This window comes from Terrapene carolina, unplaced genomic scaffold (genome assembly GCF_002925995.2).
Source record: "Terrapene carolina triunguis isolate 2854851 unplaced genomic scaffold, T_m_triunguis-2.0 Scaffold138, whole genome shotgun sequence".
In the NCBI taxonomy this organism is placed as follows: Eukaryota; Metazoa; Chordata; order Testudines; family Emydidae; genus Terrapene; species Terrapene triunguis.
In genome coordinates this window covers 3,827,929-3,850,704 of record NW_020664489.1, presented here as the reverse complement: position 1 = coordinate 3,850,704, position 22,776 = coordinate 3,827,929, and the positions used below count along the sequence as shown (strand labels likewise).

Below are 22,776 nucleotides of genomic sequence, written 5' to 3'. Positions count from 1 at the left end.
TACAAATGATATGTAATTTTATATTTGTGACGGGTTGGATCACAGAAACCCCCCTGGGAACTGCCACCTGATGTACCAAGACTACTTCTATTCCTGTTTTCCCTGCCAGCTCAGGACTCCAGCACCCTGTCTTGCTGAGCCAGACACTCCCGTCTGCTCCAACACAGACCCAGGGTCTGAATTACTTGCCCCAAAGCTGCAGGTTTACCAGAAAACAGCTCACAGAAATGTGCTTGTATTTAGCACTCAGATGCCCAACTCCCAATGGGGTCTAAACCCAAATAAATCCGTTTTACCCTGTATAAAGCTTATGCAGGGTAAACTCAAATTGTTCGCCCTCTATAACACTGATAGTGAGATATGCACAGTTGTTTGCTCCCCCAGGTATTAATACATACTCTGAGTTAATTAACAGGTAAAAAGTGATTTTATTAAATACAGAAAGTAGCATTTAAGTGGTTCCAAGCAGTAACAGACAATACAAAGTAAGTCACTAAGCAAAATAAAATAAAATGTGCAAATCTATGTCTAATCAAACTAAATACAGATAAGATCCTCACCAGTTCCAGAATGCTCCCTTTTACAGGCTAATCTCCTTTTAGCCTGGATCCAGCAATCACTCACACCCCCTGTAGTTACTGTCCTTTGTTCCAGTTTCCTTCAAGTATCCTGGGGGGTGGAGAGGCTCCTTCTTTAGCCAGCTGAAGACAATGGTCCTGGTTAATGGGAGTCATCAAGATTCCAAACCACCATTAATGGCCCACACTTTGCATAATTACAATAGGCCCTCAGAGTTATATTTTATATTTCTAGTTTTAGATACAAGAGTGGTACATTTATACAAATAGGATGATCACACTCAGTATATTATAAGCTTTGTAATGATACCTTACAAGAGACCTTTTGCATAAAGCATATTCCAGTTACATTATATTCACTTATTATCATGTTTTTATAAAACTATTCCAGTTACATTATATTCACTTATTATCATGTTTTTATAAAACCATATAGACTGCACAACATCACAATATTGTCAAAAGCAGGTAGAATTCCATAGCTGCCACAGGAAAAAAAATCACATCACATTACCAAAGGGGGATTGTGTATTAATTTAGGGGGAATGTGTGGGCTTCCTTCAGCAGTGTTTTGGTCTTTTTATACTGTGTTCTGCACAGTCTACAGTAGCGCATAGCATGCATTGAGGCACTGATTACAATAGCTTTAGGAACAGAGGGACAGCCCTCATCAGGAGGGTGGGTGACTACTGTATTACTGGGGAAAGTTGCCATTTAAAGAGTTATAAGTTGTTAATGATGGGATGATGGTAAAGAGAAGCAAAGGAGGAAGTTGGACAGAAATGGGAAGTGTAAAAGGCACTTAGATACCATGGTGATAACCTAGTTCACAGAGAAAGAAATGTACAGACTTTTAAAAAGTTATTGTAAAGGTAATCCCCTAAGTCCAAAGCTGAGGAAGAAAAGGTGGTCTCTTGGGGAGTCTTACTAAAGAGATCTTCTCAAAGATAACTATGGTAAATTAGGAGATTTAGATGCTCTACTTTAAAATTCCCCCTAGTATATGGCAGCAATTCCATGCTTTTAATTTGTATCCATATGCATTTCTTTCTCTGAAAGCTCTCTCACTTTTAACTCACTCTGACTTAATACCAAAATAAACAATATAAACTTAAGTATCAGAGGGGTAGCCGTGTTAGTCTGGATCTGTAAAAAGCAAGAAAGAGTCCCGTGGCACCTTATAGACTAAAAGACGTATTGGAGCATAAGCTTTCATGGGTGAATACCACCACGAAAAGTTATGCTCCAATACGTCTGTTAGTCTATAAGGTGCCACAGGACTCTTTCTCACAATATAAACTTTTTCAAATATGCACTAGACTCAGTTTTTGTTACACATATTTGACTGAATTCAGCAGTGCTGTAACGCTATTAATTTTACTCTTCAGGACAGGGATGAGTACACCAGGCACAAGTTTAACTCTGTGAGACCATTTGATGAATTGTGCCCCACACTGTCCTAAATTCTGTGTGGTTTGACATGGGAAAACCCTGAATAGTGTCATGACTATGTTCAAAATCTGGAAAAAATCCAGGGGCAATAGTTTTTCTAGGTATATTTATACTTCTCTACAGAATGTCCGTGTCTTTCGATACTACAAAGAACTAATAGGCTTTAGAGGAGTTGGGGACCCTCATCTTCTGATGAAATGCATTGACCCTAGAGAGGTAAGGGCTGTATTTACTGATGTATTTTCATTGCTATGTCTGTGTACATGTTACACACGTACTGTACAATATAGTTCAAGATGTTAGTGTTTTAATTTTAATTTCATAGAATCATAGAATATCAGGGTTGGAAGGGACCTTAGGAGGTCATCTAGTCCAACCCCCTGCTCAAAGCAGGACCAATCCCCAACTAAATCATCCCAGCCAGGGCTTTGTCAAGCCTGACCTTAAAAACCTTTAAGGAAGGAGATTCCACCACCTCCCTAGGTAACCCATTTCAGTGCTTCACCGCCCTCCTAGTGAAAAAGTTTTTCCTAATATCCAACCTAAACCTCCCCCACTGCAACTTGAGACCATTACTCCTCGTTCTGTCATCTGGTACCACTGAGAACAGTCTAGATCCATCCTCTTTTGGAACCCCCTTTCAGGTAGTTGAAAGCAGCTATCAAATCGCCCCTCATTCTTCTCTTCTGCAGACTAAACAATCCCAGTTCCCTCAGCTTCTCCTCATAAGTCATGTGTTCCAGCCCCCTAATCATTTTTGTGGCCCTCCGCTGGACTCTTTCCAATTTTTCCACATCCTTCTTGTAGTGTGGCGCCCAAATCTGGACCCAGTACTCCAGATGAGGCCTCACCAATGTCGAATAGAGGGGAATGATCACATCCCTCAATCTGCTGGCAATGCCCCTACTTATACAGCCCAAAATGCCGTTAGCCTTCTTGGCAACAAGGGCACATTGTTGACTCATATCCAGCTTCTCATCCACTGTAGCCCCTAGGTCCTTTTCTGCAGAAATGCTGCCTAGCCACTCAGTCCCTATTCTGTAGCAGTGCATGGCATTCTTCCGTCCTAAGTGCAGAACTCTTCACTTGTCCTTGTTGAACCTCATCAGATTTCTTTTGGCCCAATCCTCTAATTTGTCTAGGTCTCTCTGTATCCTATCCCTACCCTCCAGCATATCTACCACTCCTCCCAGTCTAGTGTCATCTGCAAACTTGCTGAGGGTGCAGTCCACGCCATCCTCCAGATCATTAATGAAGATATTGAACAAAACCGGCCCCAGGACCGACCGTTGGGGCACTCCGCTTGATACCGGCTGCCAACTAGACATGGAGCCATTGATCACTACCCGTTGAGCCCTACCATCTAGCCAGCTTTCTATCCACCTTATAGTCCATTCATCCAGCCCATACTTCTTTAACTTGCTGGCAAGAATATTGTGGGAGACCATATCAAAATCTTTGCTAAAGTCAAGAAATAACACGTCCACTGCTTTCCCCTCATCCAGAAAGCCAGTTATCTCGTCATAGAAGGCAATTAGGTTAGTCAGGCATTTCTTGCCCTTGGTGAATCCATGCTGACTGTTCCTGATCACTTTCCTCTCCTTGAAGTGCTTCAAAATGGATTCCTTGAGGACCTGCTCCATGATTTTTCCAGGGACTGATGTGAGGCTGACTGGCCTGTAGTTCCCCGGATCCTCCTTCTTCCCTTTTTTAAAGATGGGCACTACATTTGTCTCACTATCTTTTATTTGGAGCATAGTATTTGGAGACAAGAATCATTACAGCATTATAAATCAAATACAATTTTTGACTGTTCCATCATTTGAAGTCCAAGATTTACTGATGTAGGATAGTATCAGAGGGGTAGCCGTGTTAGTCTGGATCTGTAAAAAGCGACAAAGAGTCCTGTGGCACCTTATAGACTAACAGAAGAATTGGATGTAGGATACTTTGTGGATTGCACACAACTGAAACTATATGCCCCAAAAGAAATATATAGTAGTTACAAAAGAAAATATCAGTAAACAACAAAAGTAAAAGCATATCCAAGGTAGAATTAGAGGGAAAAAGGAAAGGAGAAGGCTGAGCCCATAGAAGTCAGTTGTTTTCTAGGAATTGAGGACACCAACTCATTTCATATAGAGAGGCCATTTAATAGCTAACAGATGGTAAAAGGCATTTGAGGTTCAATCTGACTCGTACTGTTTCAGACCAAGCCCAATTATTTTCAGAGCATGTTGTAAAAATTATCTTTCTGCAAAAGCCTTTGTGCAATAAATTGCCCCAAGGAAATAGTCACATAGGAAATGCTGACTCGATAAAAACAGTGGCCCATCTAGACCAGTATCTGATGCTTGAGTGGATATGCAAAAAAACTTGCAGTAGGCAGTTATAGGAAAACCCACCCCTCAGGAAAGTTTCTTCCTATTCCTCAATAGCTAGAGGCTGACTTGTGGTCAGATGTATGAGAGTTTTTTATTGCTTCCAGAACTCTTGCTTACTTTAAAAAAATTATGTATTGTTATCACTCCAAATATTCACGTTATCCATATAAATGCCTTATCCCTCCTTGGAAGAAATACTACAACAAGAACAAGAGTGAAAGAGAAAATCTTCTCCCTCACCCTAAAAAACAATTAAACAAAAAACAGTAATATAACAAAGAAGCAAGGAAGAGAGTCAATTATAGACATCACTCTGTGAACCCTACTTATTGTTTCTTGTCCTCAGATGCTACGGTGATGGATGTCTTAAGTAGATATGGAGAAAATTTAATCAAAGCCATTGCTCGCCCACCTTCACTTGTTTGCTTCTTGCATGCCACAGTATGATGTCCACACCATACTACAGAGAGCAGAATGAGGCCCATTATTCTGCCTTTTAAACTTTTTACATACTTCAATTTATAGATGAAAGCCTTTTTCATCTAGAAAACACGGCACTTCCATAAGAATAAAATATCAACCTATTTATATTGTGTGCATCCCTATTAATATGATATTGGACTTATGTCAGAGAAGAATCTAAACACATCTTTATGTATGACGAACTAAATTGTTTAACTGTCCATTACTGTATCTGTCTGTCTTGTTTTGGAAGCATTGTGGATTAATGTCTTTTTCTTCTTGCAGGCAGAGTTACTAGATGCTGCAGCAGGTGTTTATATCCGATTCAGACTAGGTGGTGTAAGTAGCGTTTTAAAGAATATTGAAATATTGACATTGATTCTATATCTAGGTAATCACAACTTAATGGACTTATATTAATTGTATTCTAACAAACTAGCAAGGTTAGTATTTTATAACCAGGGTGCCTGAAATTAGCCTCCTAAATCCATTCTTAAGCACCTGACTAAATGGTCTGAATTTTCAGTTGGATTTGTGGGTGCTCTCACTGCTTTGGATTTGATAATCAGGGGTGCAGTCCTGGCCTTATTGATGTCAACAGGAGTTTTTCCACTGGTTTTAATGGAGCCAGGATTTCACCCCAAGCCTTTATTTAAGTGACTAAATATGGATTTAGTTTGAAAATTTTGACCCAAGAGTCTGCTTAGATTTTGGCCTTAAGTATTTGCCTATTAGTATTAGACAGCTGAACAGTCACTCTGGAATAGCACAAGCCCTGTGTAAGAGTCTCCTGCTTTCAAAATATCTAGTACAGGATTGTAAATCTATTGCTACAGCACTTGAAATAGCTGGAAAGAAGCTGATTTATTGCTAATATTCTTCCCTGCTGCCTGGCTAGCAATTTCTAGTAAATTGTATTTGGCAGACTTCTACCCTGTAATTATTTGGTTTCTGCTTCTGACCTACTCTTCCCTGGCTAATACCAACTTATGAATAATACATAATTAGTAAACCTCACCTTGATGACATATGCTATTAATAAAACATCAGAGCAACAGTTTGCTCTCTGGTGGAAGGCACAGTGTAGAGATCAAGGTGTCTGAGCTGATTTATTACTTACAAGATTATCCAGTTCAGTGAAAGTAAGCGTGGAGGTGGATGAAGTTTTTAGATTGGAATTATGGAGCCAACATATTCTTTTCTTTACTTACCAAACATTAGCACCATGACAAAATATAAATTTGAAAAATGGTTATTTTAATCAGAACTGTCCTAGCATTTTAAGCTGTCGTATTTGCAATATATTTACAAGACTGTCTAACATGACCTTATGTTTCTAGGTTTCCATCTCTAGTGTTAGAGAGACATACATGATTATCTTTCATCATAACATTTTCCATTTAAAAAGTAATATTAGCAGAGGGAGAGAATGTATGCTTTAATTACCTATTATTCCTCTTTGAAAGTTCTTTAACTCCCTCACAGATTGTCAGTCTATACTCCATCACCTCCATGTCAGTCTTCACAATAGGCATTCAGGAGTTCTAGGAAGAAAAATCATGGGTTAGACAGAATTTTTCCCTTTCTCATCTATTTACTACTAAGAGATTTGGGCTATGGAAACAGGGCTGCTAATCTATATACTTCAATTGAGAACATACCAGATGGACCAGGACTTGTCAATGAAATTACAGCACCTCTGACAGAGAGAGTGGGTTGCTTGAAACCAAACCAACAAAACAAAAAAACCCTCTCAGTTCTTTAAAACCCATTTAGCCATCCAAGCAGCTAAATTAGTTTCACTGCAGAAATTATTACAGGTTATAATCTAATTTATTAATGTATTTTCTCATCTTTAGATCATCAGTAAGGTCCATTAAGTAAAAATATTAATTTGCATGTACTAGCACCTTTTATCTGAGTCTATCAAATTGCTTTACAAAGACTAACTAATCCTCAGAATAGGCATCTGAGAGAAGTAAATTATTATCGCTATTTTACAGACAGGAAAACTGATGAAAAGAAAGGTTATATGACTTACTCCAGGGGTCAGCAACCTACGGCACCCGTGCCAAAGGTGGCATGTGAGCCAATTTTTGATGGCACGCGGTGGCGGGCTGAGCAGCTCAGCCCACCACCGCTCTGGGGTTCCGGTTGCTGCCCCGTTGCCAGCCAGGGTCCCGGCCGCCGGCCCCACTCAGCGCCTGCTGCCGGCCTGGGGACCCTCAGGGAACCCCAGTCTGGCAGCGGGCACTGAGAGGGACCAGCGGCTGAGATCCTGGCTGGCAGGAGCCGGCGGCTGGAACTCCAGAGTGGCGGCAGGCTGAGCCGCTCAGCCCGCTGCTGTCCTGGGGTTCCATTCACTCAGTCGGCTGTGGGCTGAGCGGGGCCAGTGTGGGGCTGAGCGGCTCAGTCTGCTGCCAGTCTGGGGTGCCGGCAGCACTCAGCGGGGTGCCAGCAGCCCTCAGCCTGCTGCTGGTCTGGGGTTCTGGCTGCCGGCCCTGCTCAGCCTCCTGCCGGCCTGGGTGAGCAGAACCCCAGGCTGGTAGCGGGCTGAGGGGAGCCGGTGGCCGGGATCCCGGCTGGCAGAAGCTGGCAGATGGAACCCCAGACCGGCAGCAGGCTGAGCAGGGCCTGGAATCCTTGTCTGGGGTTCCAGCCACCAGCCCCGCTCAGTCCGCTGCCGGTCTGAGGTCCCGGCTGCTGGCACCACTCAGCCCGCTGCCGGTCTGGGGTTCCATTCACCCAGACCGGCAGCGGGCTGAGTGGGGATGGTGGCCAGGACCCCAGACCGGCAGCAGGCCGAGCCGCTCAGCCCGCTGCCGGTCTGGGGTTCCATCTGCCAGCGACCGCCAGCCGGGCCCCCGGCCACCGGTCCCCCTCAGCCCGCTACCAGCCTGGGGTTCTGCTCACCCAGGCTGGCAGGAGGCTGAGCGGGGCCGGTGGCTGGGACCCTGACTGGCAAGGAGCCGGCAGCCGGAACCCCAGACCGGCAGCAGGCGGAGTGCTGCCGGCACCCAGACTGGCAGCGGACTGAGCCACTCAGCCCCCCGCCGGCCCTGCTCAGCCCACCACCGGCCCACTCAGCCCGCTGCTGGCTGAGTGAATGGAACCCCAGACCAGCAGCGTGCTGAACAGGGCCAGCGGCTGGACCCCAGACCGGTAGCAGGCTGAGCGGGGCTGGTGGCTGGAACCCCAGACAAGGATCCCAGGCAAGGATCACACTAATTGATAAGATCTGCATTTTAATTTTATTTTAAATGAAGCTTCTTAAATATTTTAAAAACTTTATTTACTTTAAATACAACAATAGTTTATTTATATAATATAGACATAGAGAGAGACCTTCTACAAATGTTAAAATGAATTACTGGCATGCAAAACCTGAAATTACAGTGAACTTGGCACACCACTTCTGAAAGGTTGCCGACCCCTGACTTACTCAATTCACACAGCGAGTTTGCAGTGTACCTGGAAGTAAAACCCACAAATACAGACTCACAGTCCCTATTCTAGCTACTGTGCACACTTAACTTTTCATTTTTAAATATTTTTCAATTCCATTTCTCTTCCCAATAAACTTCCTCCATTCAGTTCAGAAAAATAAACATTATAAGAGAAACAATAAATACTCATAAATGTTGTGTATTCTTGTGACAACACACCAAAGACCTTGCATTCGCTTAGAGTTAATGGCAAAACTCCCACTGATTTCACTGAGTTGAGGACTGGATCTTTAATTTCACTCAGAATTGTAATCAGCCAATCAAATCTTCCAATTTCAGCCTATCCTGTACAGTGTTAAGCTACTTTGAAATGGGTAAAGGAACAGTTTCATGGCTTTTGTAAACCCGTTTATGTCAACAGAGTTAAACAAGGTATTAATCTGACAATTTTTTGAAAAAGTAGGAACATTTGTTTATAACACACTCTGTCACTAACTGGATCTCTCACTTTCAAGTGTGATATTTCTTTACAGACTAAATATCCTCCAAGTATATATTACAAAATATTCACTTATAGACCCATTGTGGATATGTGTGCTAACAGCCCTAAAGATTATACAAAGCCAGCATACAAACAGCTGCTGCCAGAGGCTATTCATGGAAAGATTTGGAAAGATGACCGCAGTGGCTGGTACAAGCGTGTGGAGAATAATGGTTGGAGACTTCTTTCGATCAGAGTAAGCGAAGAATAGCATTTACATTTTTTCTTTAAAATGTTAACTTCTTTTTCTTACATAACCTACACATTATGGAGATTTAATTTCACTCACTATATGGATCACTTCATAATGTGTGGGATCTTTATTTCCATTTGAAATAATGACCTATGGTAATAGTCACTCCTTGTGAGATGTTATAATTATATCATGATCATTTATTTATAACATGTTCCTCATCACCAGGTCACTGAACAACATAATAAATAGAATATGATTAAATTACCATAAGTACCGTACTATAAGATCTTGTGCTGAATATGAAATAGACCTGTTTATTAAAGTACAATATAATACTTAAATATTAAAATACAATTTCATACTTCTCCATATTAAGGTATAATTTTGTTTGGATTAAAAATCTGCAAGAGGAGTCAATGTACTTTTCTCTAATACAATGTATAGCTTGAAATATAAAACAAATTGAAATTATGTTATGTTAAAATTAAGCCATTTATGTTTTGTTAAATTCTTTTGGAAATAATTGGTAATATTTTTAAAGGTGAAAGGTTTGTACAAACATAACACAGAGTAATTACAGAATTTAATTAGTTATTCAGGGAATTATTTGGACCCCAAGAATGACTATGAACAGTATAACTCCATTTCAGTTATCAATCGTCAGATGATTTAGGGCTGGATTACTTGGTATCTGAAGGTTTGTGGAGGTAAAGGCAGGTCTAAGCCATCTTTCTCTCTTCTCTGTCCTGAGTCTGAGCTGGCAAGTTAGAGCAACCACAGGGCTGCACTAATGAACAGAATTCTTTTTCAGATATGATACACAGCATTACAACATTTAAATAATTTCTAATACACTGCATAGTGACATGAATCATTCGATGTGACACCATCAGACGTCTTCTCTAATCCTATTATTCTAACATATTCCACTTCTCCACTCCCTTAGCTCATTCTGTCCATCCGCCTCTTCCAAACAGGCATTTTGATGGGGTTGTTGAAGACAGTATACCAGTCTCCTCATTTCTGTCTGTTCCTCCTTTTTTATTTACCAATCACTTTTCCCACTTCCTAAGTGCCTGAACCCATATAACATTAGACCAGTAGGTCTTAAGGATGGTGGACTGAGGGTATGCCATCCAATTTACTTCAACCCTCCACCCACATCCCGTCCCTCTTCAGGGACCACTCTCGCAAGATTGCCCTTCAGTGGGAGGTTCAATCTCTGCTTCAGACAGGGGCCACAGAGGAAGTACTATTGGGCCTCAGAGTACAAGGCTTTTATTCCCATTATTTCCTGATCCCCAAGTCAAAGGAGGCCTCAGGCCCATCTTAGATGTAAGAGAGTTGAACAAATTGCTGAAGAAAATAAAATTCCGCCTGGTTACCCTAGTGACAATTATCCTTTCCCTGGAATAAGGAGACTGGTTTGATGCCCTTGACTTGAGGGATGCTTACTTCCATATCACAATATGTCCCAACCATAGAAAGTTTCTCAGGTTTGTGGTAAATGGTTGACACTATCAGTTCTGAGTATGTCTGTTCCGCCTGGCAGCTGCTCCTCAGGTATTCACAAAGTGCATGACAATGGTAGTAGCTCATCTTCAGAAATCAGATGTCCATGTGTTCTCATACCTGGATGATAGGTTGATAAGAGGTCAATCAGAATCTCAGGTCCTCTCCAGCATATTCACTGCTCTATCCATATTCAATGCTCTGGAGCTCTAAAGGAGTAGAGAAAAATCAATACTGAGGCCTATACAGACAATAGAATTTATTGGAGCAGTCCTCGACTCCACAAATCAGGTTTGAAACCATTCAGAACCTAGTACTTCAAATGAAAGCTTACCCGCTCACAACAGCATGCAAGTACCTCACCCTGTTAGGTCACATGGCAGCATATATCTGGGTAGTGCAATACACCAGACTGCGACTCAGGATACTACAGACATAGCTGGCATCAGTATTTGCCCCGAATCGTCACCACTTGGACAAGGTGGTTCAAGTGCCAGAGCTAGTCCTGTTGTCTCTGGATTGGTGGACAGACCCTCTAAAAGTTTGTGTGGGCATTCCCTTCCTTCCAACACTCACTCTAGTCACGGACGCATCATATCTAGGTTTGGGAGCTCATATTGGATCCCTGAAGACTCAAGGACTCTGTCACCTCCGGACCTAGAGGCTCACATAAATGTCAGGGAGTTACAAGCAGTACATCTAGCCTGCTCAACCTTCCTCTCCTACATGGGGGGAGGGGGAAATCTGTGGAATATGACAGACAACTCAGTGATTATATTTTATATAAACAATCAAGAAGGGGCATGGTCAACCCAGCTCTGCCAGGAGGCAGTTCGCCTCTGGGACTTCTGTATAACCCACTCAATTCACCTCAAAACTGTTTCCCTTCCAGGGAAGCAAAACACACTGGCAGATCAGCTGAGCAGATCCTTCACCAATCAACACGAGTGGAATTGACATGTGCAGTCACTCAAAGAAGAAACGGTTACATACCTTTCTATAACAGTTGTTCTTTGAGATGTGTGACACATGTCTATTCCATGACCCATCCGCCTTCCCCTCTATATCAGAGTACATCCAGTATGAAGGAACTGAGGGAGGTCAGGAGCAGCTCCACCCTCTTACATCAGCGTGCGGTTGTGCACAGCAACAGGAGGGCACTTGAGCCACCCCAATGGGTACTGCTGAGGGGAAAATCTCCGACATTTGTGCACGAGGTGTGCACACACCTATAGTGGAAAGAACATATGCAACACATCTTGAAGAACAACAGTTACAGAAATGTAGGTAACCCTTTCCTTCCATAATAATAAGACTTTGCATATACATAGTGACACCTTTCATCCAAAGATCTCCAAGTACTTTACAAAAGTGGGCAAATGTTACTATCTCTATTTTACAAATGAGGAAACTGAGGGGCAAAGAAGTTAAGTGACTTGCATAGGTCACAGAGAGTCAGTGGCAGTGTAGGGAATAGGAATCAGACTTCTGACTCATGTTCTCTTATTCTAGGCATAAAATCATGCTTTTTACTTCCTCCCTCTTCCCTATTACATCTATCCCTATGCCTATTCCTTTAATCCTGTCTAGTGGTAGCCTCTGAATAACAGTTCTGGAGCTTCTCTGAGAAACCTAATCTGTGTTTGGCCATTATTTGTGTGATTATTATATAACTTCTTAGTATGTTATCCATGAGATTTTTCTCTCCACTATATTAAACAGATTATCAGCTATTAAAGAATCAGTATTCTTTTTATGCAGAAATTTACCAAGGCAAGGAGCAATTACCATTGAATTAATGTTTGCAAGAGAAAATATACTCCTTGCATGTTTAGCTTTGTGTCTTTCAAGTTACTGATAAGATAATGTATCTTATGCTGAACAGATAAGCAAAACAGGCAAGTGGTAAATCTTTAATTATTCTCAATGTAAAGGACCAATCATGGGGTTTATAAATGAGAAGACATGCCCAGGGGTGTAGTGGGGAAGAAAATCAGTAATGGTGTTTTTGTGAAACTAGTCCAAACAATACATCACATTTGCCAGTAGTTTTGGAGGACCATAGATCCTGTAACTGATGAGGACAACACAAAGGAAAAGGAATTCCATTACTCTAAGTTGAAGAGGAAACAAGACATTGACCGGAGAAGAAAAAGGAGAAAAATTGAATGGATGACAAAAATGTGAGTTGATGCAATTTTCAGACTGGTCATGGGTCTTTTCAGAAATCATTAGCTTTCATGGATAAATTATCTTAAAACGCCGTGTAACTGTGTTATAAGTAATGAAGTTGTATATCACTACCAAGTCCTGTTGAACTTCCAAATGGAGCTAGTTCCATTTGGGGGCAGCAGGATATTGCCTCTTCTATATCTGAGACTGGATAGCTCCTGCAGCAGCTATTATTTTATTGGTTAGATCCCTCTGCAGCTATGCACTGGCGGCTGTGGAGGCAACGCAGAAGGAGGTGATGTGACATTGGGCTGTACTATCTGCCATGTGGATTTCCGCATAAATATCTGGGAGCATAGAGAAAGACAGCATCACAGAGGGTGATAGTTCTTCCCAAGTTCTATTCAGAAAAGAGGAACTCCACATATAGGCAGCTTCCTCTTCTGCTTGGAGATCACTGCCCCCATCATCTCTAGAATATAGCACCTCCTGCTCCCAGGAATTTTCATCTTGTTTCCCAGAGAAGATCACCCATATCTGGAATGGCTGTATAAGCCACTGGGAACAAGCTGAGAACAAGATCAGAAACATAACACCTTCATTCCAAGACACCAACCTATACACACAAACAATAGTCATTGAATTACTGAGTGCAAGCAGGTTCACCATCTGTGACAAAGACAACTGCTGTTGCTATATGGTAGATTTGTATGGAATACCATGGAGCATTCCTAACTGAGATTGCCAATAGTTCATTTAATAAGAGAAATCTACCATGCAGCCTAAGAAGGGCAATAGTCTAACCAGAACCAAAAAAACATTGCTCGACACTCAAGACCTTGCAGCTATGGCCAGTGTCTAGCCTCCTTGTTCTATGCAAACTAATTAAGAAGCTAGCAAAAAACAGTCTCCAGTGGCTCCTATCAGTTGCCAGAATCCCGGATCCATCTGAGTCAGGCTTCAGACCAGGCCACAGTACAGACACATCACTTGTTGCTCTGTTAATGACATTCTTTGGTCCATAGATAAGGAAAGAACATCCATGCTCATCCTGTTGGACCTGTCTGACATTTGTTACTGCTGATCACTAAACTCTCTAGTCCAGCCTCCAAGAATTTGCAGGGTTGGAAGGTCACACCCTGAAATAACTCAGGTCCTTCCTTTTAGACCAAACCAATAGCTACTTATGGGCAATTGTTTATCCACCTCCAAGGTCCTGACCAGTGGAATCGCACAGAATCTTCTCCCCTATATTATTTAACATCTATATTAAACCATGTTAAGTAGGTAGGAAGGCAGATAGAGCAATCATCTCTAATGCTAGCACAATGGAAGAAAAATTGTGGCTCCCAGTACAAAACAGTTATATTTTTATAACCCCTGCTTGAGTAGGCCAAATTTTATAGTCTGTTTTCTGAAGAGAGAAAACAAATTATTCCTTGGCATTAACCATTGTTTCAGGATCAGGTGGACATGTATAAAAAGTACACAACTGCAATCCCAAGTGCCTCCGTCACCAAACAGGCATACCACTGGGTGTCATTTAACTGGACATTCATTTTATTTTAAAGTTTACTACAAAATTAATGTATTAGAAAAAATATAGCATGCAGAGGTATGAGTTTTATATAGTAACATATTCACAGATTCTAAGGGTCAGAGAAATCTCTAGGATCAGTTCCACTAGCCTGACTTCCTGCATAACATAGGCTATAGAATTTATACAAGCCCTTATTTGTTTTTTGGAGAGGGATAACAGTATTGTGCTGCACATCACCAGTTTCAAACACATCGGCTTAACACGGATTCATCAGAATTAAGCTCACATATGTCTATATTGTAATGCAGTACCCACCTCATCACATCTAACATAATGCTACTCTCACTTTGAGGAGGAGAACACGACTCCACTTTCGCCAGAGTTTCAGCAGCACAACACAACAAGCTGCTGTAATGGAAATGTTAAAGTTCCTCTTACCCCAGCCAAAGAAACAAGATAATAAGTTGATCCCAAATTACAGTCTATGAAGCAGATGATTATTTCTGGGTGTCACTGGGTCACCATAATGAGCATTTTAAAAATAATGGGCTAAATCTTTCATTCCTTACTCAGACAAAACTTTCCTTGGAGAGACCAGGTATGGGAGGTAATATCTTTTATTGGACCAATTTCTGTTGGTCAGAGAGACAAGCTTTTGAGCTTACACAGAGCTCTTCTTCAGGTCTATTGAAGTCAATGGGAATTTGCATTGGCACTAGAAAAGGTTCAGAAAAGGGCAACTAAAATGATTAAGGGTTTGGAACGGGTCCCATATGAGGAGAGATTAAAGAGGCTAGGACTCTTCAGCTTGGAAAAGAGGAGACTAAGGGGGGATATGATAGAGGTATATAAAATCATGAGTGATGTGGAGAAAGTGGATAAGGAAAAGTTATTTACTTATTCCCATAATACAAGAACTAGGGGTCATCAAATGAAATTAATAGACAGCAGGTTTAAAACAAATAAAAGGAAGTTCTTCTTCATGCAGCGCACAGTCAACTTGTGGAACTCCTTACCTGAGGAGGTTGTGAAGGCTAGGACTATAACAGAGTTTAAAAGAGAACTGGATAAATTCATGGTGGTTAAGTCCATTAATGGCTATTAGCCAGGACGGGTAAGGAATGGTGTCCCTAGCCTTTGTCTGTCAGAGGGTGGAGATGGATGGCAGGAGAGAGATCACTTGATCATTGCCTGTTAGGTTCACTCCCTCTGGGGCACCTGGCATTGGCCACTGTCGGTAGACAGGATACTGGGCTAGATGGACCTTTGGTCTGACCCGGTACGGCCTTTCTTATGTTCTTATGTTCTTATGCCAGAGAAAGGAATAAGCCTACAGCAGTGGTTCCCAAACTGGGGTTCATGAAATGTTACAGGGGGTTCTCGGGGAAAAATTCCCTAATGGCGGACAGAGCTGTCCCTAGGGACCCCGGGCAGCACAGTGCCAGCAGCTTCCAAGAGCTAAGCAGATTTGCAAGCATACCTATCACACTGAGGAGATTTAAACTTCAAGACTCCTATAAGAAATGGAAAGGGAGGTGGATATTTTTTGCTGTTTTTAAAATTAAATAGGCAGCTAGTATTGTTTTTAAAATTATTATGAAGAACAAGTTTAAGCTTTGTTGTAACGTGCATTGTTTGTAAGGTGACCAGATGTCCCGATTTTATAGGAACAGTCCCAATTTTTGGGTCTTTTTCTTATATAGGCTCCTATTACCCTCCACCCCCGTCTCGATTTTTCACATTTGCTGTCTGGCCACCCTAATTGTTTGCCTGGACTGCTCAAGACCTGAATGCTTGTGTAGGAGGAACTCTTTGAGTTGGCTTTTTAAATACCTTCATGCTGTTTCACATCTGATAATCCTTGATGAAACATAGGAGCCTTGGCTTATAACAGGCTTATTCAAAGTGATATAAGCTACAAAAGTGAGATTTTGGAAGAGTGTCAGAATAATAGAATAATAGAATATCAGGGTTGGAAGGGACCTCAGGAGGTCATCTAGTCCAACCCCCTGCTCAAAGCAGGACCAATTCCCAACTAAATCATCCCAGCCAGGGCTTTGTCAAGCCTGACCTTAAAAACCTCTAAGGAAGGAGATTCCACCACCTCCCTAGGGAATCCATTCCAGTGCTTCACAACCCTCCTAGTGAAAAAGTTGTTCCTAATATCCAACCTAAACCTCCCCCACTGCAACTTGAGACCATTACTCCTTGTTCTTTCATCAGGTATCACTGAGAACAGTCTAGATCCATCCTCTTTGGAACCCCCCTTCAGGTAGTTGAAAGCAGCTATCAAATCCCCCCTCATTCTTCTCTTCTGCAGACTAAACAATCCCAGTTCCCTCAGCCTCTCCTCATAAGTCATGTGCTCCAGCCCCCTAATAATTTTTGTTGCCCTCCACTGGACTTTTTCCAATTTTTCCACATCCTTTTTGTATTGTGGGGCCCAAAACTGGACCCAGTACTCCAGATGAGGCCTCACCAACGTCGAATAGAGGGGAATGATCACGTCCCTCGATCTGCTGGCAATGCCCCTACTTATACAGCCCAATGCCCAACACTTATACAGTGTTGCCGTTTTCATAATGTAATAAAAATACTGTAACGATAAATAATAATTAATAATAAATCATGTGTAATAAGCATGTCATGAAAACAAATTTTGTATTTCCAAGATCACGGCTTTTATAATTTATACTCAGGCAAAGGAGAAAATCCTTGGAAATATTCATTTCTAGGAGGGGGTTCGCGAGGCTTGACATTTTAGTGAAAGGGGTTCACAGGCTGTTAAAATTTGGGAACCACTGGCCTACAGAGATAGAAGAAAGAAATACCGCTCTATTTTGAAAATGGTTGAAGTTCAGCTTTTGTCCCGTTCTGACCTGATATATAATTCAAATGGCATTCTTATATGTAAAAGGCAGGGGACACACAATTGTTTTTGTAGTATAATTTTTAAAGTTACTTCCATTTATGTAATATCATAACATTACTCACCACAAAGAGGTTGCAAATCATTTCGAAGTGTGATGCCCAAAGAATTTCAATAAGCCTAAAACAGTTGGATTGTTTGTGGTGTTTAACAATGTTTTCTTTAACAACAACAATCAGTTTTACCTTGTGATTCTTTCTCCCTACATTACTGAGAGATGGGGCAGGCATGAAGAACGATGTATTCTTTTGAGAGGAAGAGGCAAGTCGGCCCATGTGTGTTCTTGCAAGTATCCTCCTTCCTAAACAAAGTGGAATAATTTCCCAAAGACAAGAACTAAGACTATATAGTATAAATGGGACACTCAGGTTTTCATCTACTCATTTATTCTAGGCTACTACTAGATTATCCTTCTCATAGGCATAGTCCTGGCATCATTAATGTACAGGGTCAAGACAGGTACTTTAAAATTTTAGGGAAATATTTATAAAAGTAGCTTCTTCTAGGAGTTAGGTCATTTTTTACCCTCTCATATGCCTGAAATGGTCACCTCTGGGAAGATCTCTGTTTCAGTTGTATAGCCAGTGTACAAATTGTTGTGTATGGTGTGGTGTACTGTTTAAAAAACCCAGAAGTCACTCTATATGGTGGTGGAGAAGGTGATGCCTACATAACTGTTATATCATTTTGTAAAATGCTTTGAGGATCATTTGGGATTAAAAAGTCTAATATATTTGATATTAAAATGATAAAAGAAAAAAATAGAATCTATATTTAAATTGTGTACACACATACTCGATTCTCTTCCCCTCAGTATGTCACCATTAAATCAAAGTTAATAATGACTAAGGTTCATAATATTTCTATTCACAGACCACCCATGTTATCCTTAGTTGGTTCTGATAGAATAAGACAATATGTTGGGTTATAGTGCCCCTTACCGTCAGAAAATATAACTGTTCCAAGCAACCTGCAAAACAAATTCTTTTTTCACTATTAGGTATTATGCAGGAAGCTTGCGGGTCAAAACAGAGGACCCTACCACTGCAATCTTAATTCAGAGAAGTGCAGAAGGCATCGTCAATGCTGTTGAGAAAGGAGGAACAGACAATGTAATGGAATGGGAAGTGGATGAACTGTTGCAATGGACAAATGCACTTAACTTTGAAGAGTAAGTATTTTTTTGTCTGTTTGTTTTCTTTCCCCTCTGAAGGACTTTATTATCTATGATAGAGCCCTGATGAGCCCCAGCTTCTCCCACTTTAAATCTTCTCCCTCCATTGTTCTGTACTGTGGCCTTGATCTTCTTGGAAATGTTTCAGCTTCCAAAAAGTTAACTTCCCAAAAGAATAAAATTGTGTTTAATTTCCAGGGTTTTGTTAATTGTACCTTAAACTGAATGTGTATTTATTTAATGTGCTTAGATATATTAGCCAGTGGAAAGAAATTGCAACAAGCAACTCATCAGCTAACTACCAGGGTAAGTGGTGCCAACTATAGTTGTGGTAAATGGCTTCAAACACAATTTTGCTCTCAAAAATTACTTTAAAAATTGCAGCTATGTTCCATGTTTATTGTGTCAATTATTTTTTCCATATCCACTATGCTTGGCTTCCAGGCAAAAATATTCTAATTCCCAATCATGCAAACTTGCCAAGAAATCAGTATATTTATCAGTATCATCAAGATCTGGTGATCTTTGTTATGAATATCAAAAGTGTAAGTTATTTTTAACCTAATATGTGAAAAGGAAAATGGAATGTAGAGTTCCAGAAAATATGAATAGCCTTTTCAAAGTCAACCCCTTTTTATTAAACTCAACTGTAACCAATTATGATTTACACATTTGCTTCTACAATCTGATTTGTTAACATTTCTCCAAACATCAGTATTGCTCATCTTTGAGAAAATAAACAAGTTCTGGTCTCGCTAGTCTTTTTAAAATTGAATTTCTGCATCATCTTTATTAGTAATGCATGTGTCTTTTTACAATCAGGTTTTATATGCAGTAATTTAGTTTCTCTTTTTTACATGTTTTTTCTCTGCTATTAGCAGGCCAGTAAACCTAAAATTAGACCTACCATATATGTTGGTTCACAGGCATATTATTTATTTGTATTATAGTAGTGCCTGGGATTCCCCAGTTGTGGATCAGGACCCCAATGTGCTAGGCACTGTACAAATACAGAACAAAAAAGACAGGCCCTGGCCCAAAGACCTTACTATCCAAGTAAGGCCTGGTTTTAAATATGTAAGAGCTATGCTTTCCAAGTGTTCCAGTGTGGAAGATTCTTTATAATTCATCTATCTATTTGAAAGACTCAAGGGGATACTCTACTATTTTAAACTAAAAATACACAAAACAGAATCTCTTGGGATGATGTAGTAAGATTTAGTGTCATTTATTAATGTGGGTTATTGCTGATATGTGACTCCATCACTAATGTATGTAATGCACGTGCACCCAGTATATTTTAAGACTAAATAAACCATATTCTTGGCTGTAGTTGTTAGGTGGGAGCTGACAACCAGACAAAGGTGTGTGTGTGTGTGTGTTCTGTATGGGCTTAGGTATTATACTGTGTGTGGTACTTGGGCTATATCCATACTTAACACTTCCAGTACTAGGAGGAGCCCTGAACCCCTCCCCCAACCTGCCCGGAGGAGCCCAGGCCAGCCACAGCTGCGCCTCCCCTTCCTAGACCCCAAGCCGCCCCCGCAGGAAAATTCAAAAGCTCGTCTCTCTTCTGGAAGAATCTGAGCTTTTGATATGTGCCATGCAGGTTCCAGGGCAGCTTAGGAGGTGGTATCTGCTACTCAGCTTCCTGGGTTCATCAGTAATCTCCTTGGAGTCCAGGGAGATTTTAATGTAATTTGATGAACCCAGGAAGCTGAGTAACGCATACTGTCTCCTCAGCCACCCTGGAACCTGCATGGGGCATGATAATAAGCAAAAATTTCCCCCACCAAACCCGCAACTGGCATCCAGCAGCAGTGGCTGTGCCACGGGAGGCCTAATATAGCTGCCACCAATGGGCAAACACCTTACAGAAGTTTAAATACTACTTCAACCAAACTTGTAATCTCATCAAAAAAAGATATCAAGTTAGTTGATACCATGTTGATTTGCATTAATTACATTACCCTCCTTTAGCTGACTGTTAATTGAGTCCGGTATCAGGTGCTCCATTAGCTTGCCTGGTATTGATGTCAGACTGGCAGGCCTATAATTACCCTTTTCAAAAATTGGCACAACCTTAGCTTTCTTCCAGTCTTCTTGAACTTCCCCAGTGCTCCAAAATTTAGTGAAAATAGGCATTAATGGTGCAGCAAGCACCTCGGCCAGCTCCTTTAAAACTCTTTGATGCAAGTTATCTGGACCTGCTGATATAAAAATATCTAACTTCTGTTTAACATTTTCCAGTGATACTAGTAGAATGGAAAGAGTTTTATTATTACCAGATGAACAGAAATATTTATTGAACACCTCTGCCTTTTCTGAATTATTATTGATAATTCTACCATTTCAATCTAGTACTGGACCAGTACCATTATCAATATTCTTTTTGTTCCTAATATATTTTTAAAATTCCTTATTGTCCTTATTTCTGCTGCCCATGGAATTCTCCTTGTGTCCCTTGGCTTCCCTTATCAATTTTCTACAATTCCTAACTTCTGATTTATATTAATTACTTTCAACTTTCCCTTTCTTCCATTTGTTGCATGTTATTTTCTATACCTGTCTTCACTTCCCTTCTAAACCAGGCTGTTTTTTAACCAGAACAGCCTTCTTCCTCAGTTGCGGGATTGTGGCTTTTGGGGCATCTAGTAAATAATTCCCAAGTATCATTCACATTTTTCTATTTAAATTCTTCCTCTCCGCTAATAGCTCGTAATTGTTTTCAGCTTTGTGAAATTGGCCCTATTAAAGCACCAAGTATATATATTACTGGTCTGGATTTTATTCAGCTTGCACAATATAAATGTGATCAAGTCATAATCACTTGTACCTAAGCTACATTAACATTTAGTTTGATAATCAGTTCCTCTTTATCTGTTAGGACAAAGTCTAATATAGAATCCTCCAGTGATGGCTGCAACACTTTTTTGAGTTAGGAAATTGTCATCTATAACGTTTAGAAATTACAAGGACATTTTAGTACTGGCAGCATTATCTAGCCATTAGTAAAGAGAGATTGGATAGTGCAATGGAATGTATAAAAAATTTGATTTTTCCACCGATTCTGGAAGAGGTCAGGGTTGTGGGTTTTTTTAATGTAATTTACTAAAATTGATGACTTCTATTAAAATGATTGTACAACGCAAATAAAAAGCCTTGAGTATTTTTAATTAACAGTAATGCTGTCATCAGAGAAAACAATGTAAAAATATCTCAGTTATGCTACCACTGCTCCAGTGACAGAAACGCAGTTGCTGAAGCAGTAGGGAATCCAAAGTTAAATTGATATAAACCAGTTATAAGCTGATGTGTGCCCTCACAGGTGTTTCAATTGATTTAACAAAATTGATTTAAAAACAATTTTAGTTAAATCTGTGAAACTGTTGTGTGTAGACAAAGCCTTAGTTAAGTCAGGCAAGAACCACTCTTCTGTTTATTGGCCATCTTGACAAAGCAGCTCACAATGACGCTCTATTTAGACATTATGCAGTGACCTGGGCTGTATTAATATGCACCATCTCATAGAAGATTGGAGGGTGGTGGGACAAGTCAAAAGAAGGCCAAGATACAAATAAAGGGCCAAATTCTGCTCTCATTTGCACTGTGTAAATTCAGAATAACTCTGTTGAGTTCTATAGATTTACTAATGAGTTACTCCACTGGGAAAAGCAACAAAGAGTCCTGTGGCACCTTATAGACTAACAAATGTATTGGAGCATAAGCTTTCGTGGATGAATACCCACTTTGTCAGACGCATGACGCTTTTCCACTGGGAAAGTAGAATTTGGCCCACAGTTTATTCTTGTGGGGGAGAAAAGGGGAATATCTTTCATTGTTGGAAAATTAGACTGTATTTGCATTTGATTTTTTAACAATGGTATAGAATAAAAGAAAAAATAAAGCACTGCTAGCAAGGTATGTTTCCTAAATTTCTTTTTGTTCATCCTAATTTCCTCCATCTCGCTAACACAAACAGAACTTTTTAAGCAGGGTTATTCAAGTGTGCTGAGTTTCTGAGTTTAATCTTTGTTATTTTAAAACAGAATTATATGTTTTGGTTTTTTTAAAGTTACATGTATGAATATTGTAAAGAGAAAAGAACTATGATAGGTCAAAGTGTAACTGTGGGACAGTTAGTTTAAATAATATCTATATTACCTCTCACAGATTTTTCTGACCTATATTTCAATTATTTTTTTTAGGTTTCCAGTTTATTGTATCACAACATGATCCATGTGAATTCTCACAGCTATCCCATGGAAACATCCAGGAAACACCAATCCCTAATCCATTACCTTTAAATGAAACAGACTTCAAGTCAGGGACATCTATAACACCATTAAACTCACCTTGTAATCTCCCAATGGATAACAATTCTGAATGA

General features: G+C 40.4%; 1 protein-coding gene across 1 annotated transcript; it reads left to right on the top strand.

Annotated features, from left to right (window-relative positions):
- Positions 1-2,081: 2,081 nt before the first annotated feature.
- CUNH11orf65 (chromosome unknown C11orf65 homolog) lies at positions 2,082-22,776 on the top strand. The gene is made up of 7 exons (XM_024216766.2): positions 2,082-2,246; positions 5,162-5,215; positions 8,856-9,059; positions 12,621-12,754; positions 18,213-18,383; positions 18,637-18,692; positions 22,595-22,776. Exons 1-7 carry the CDS (start codon positions 2,082-2,084, stop codon positions 22,774-22,776), a joined length of 966 nt encoding a protein of 321 aa, XP_024072534.2.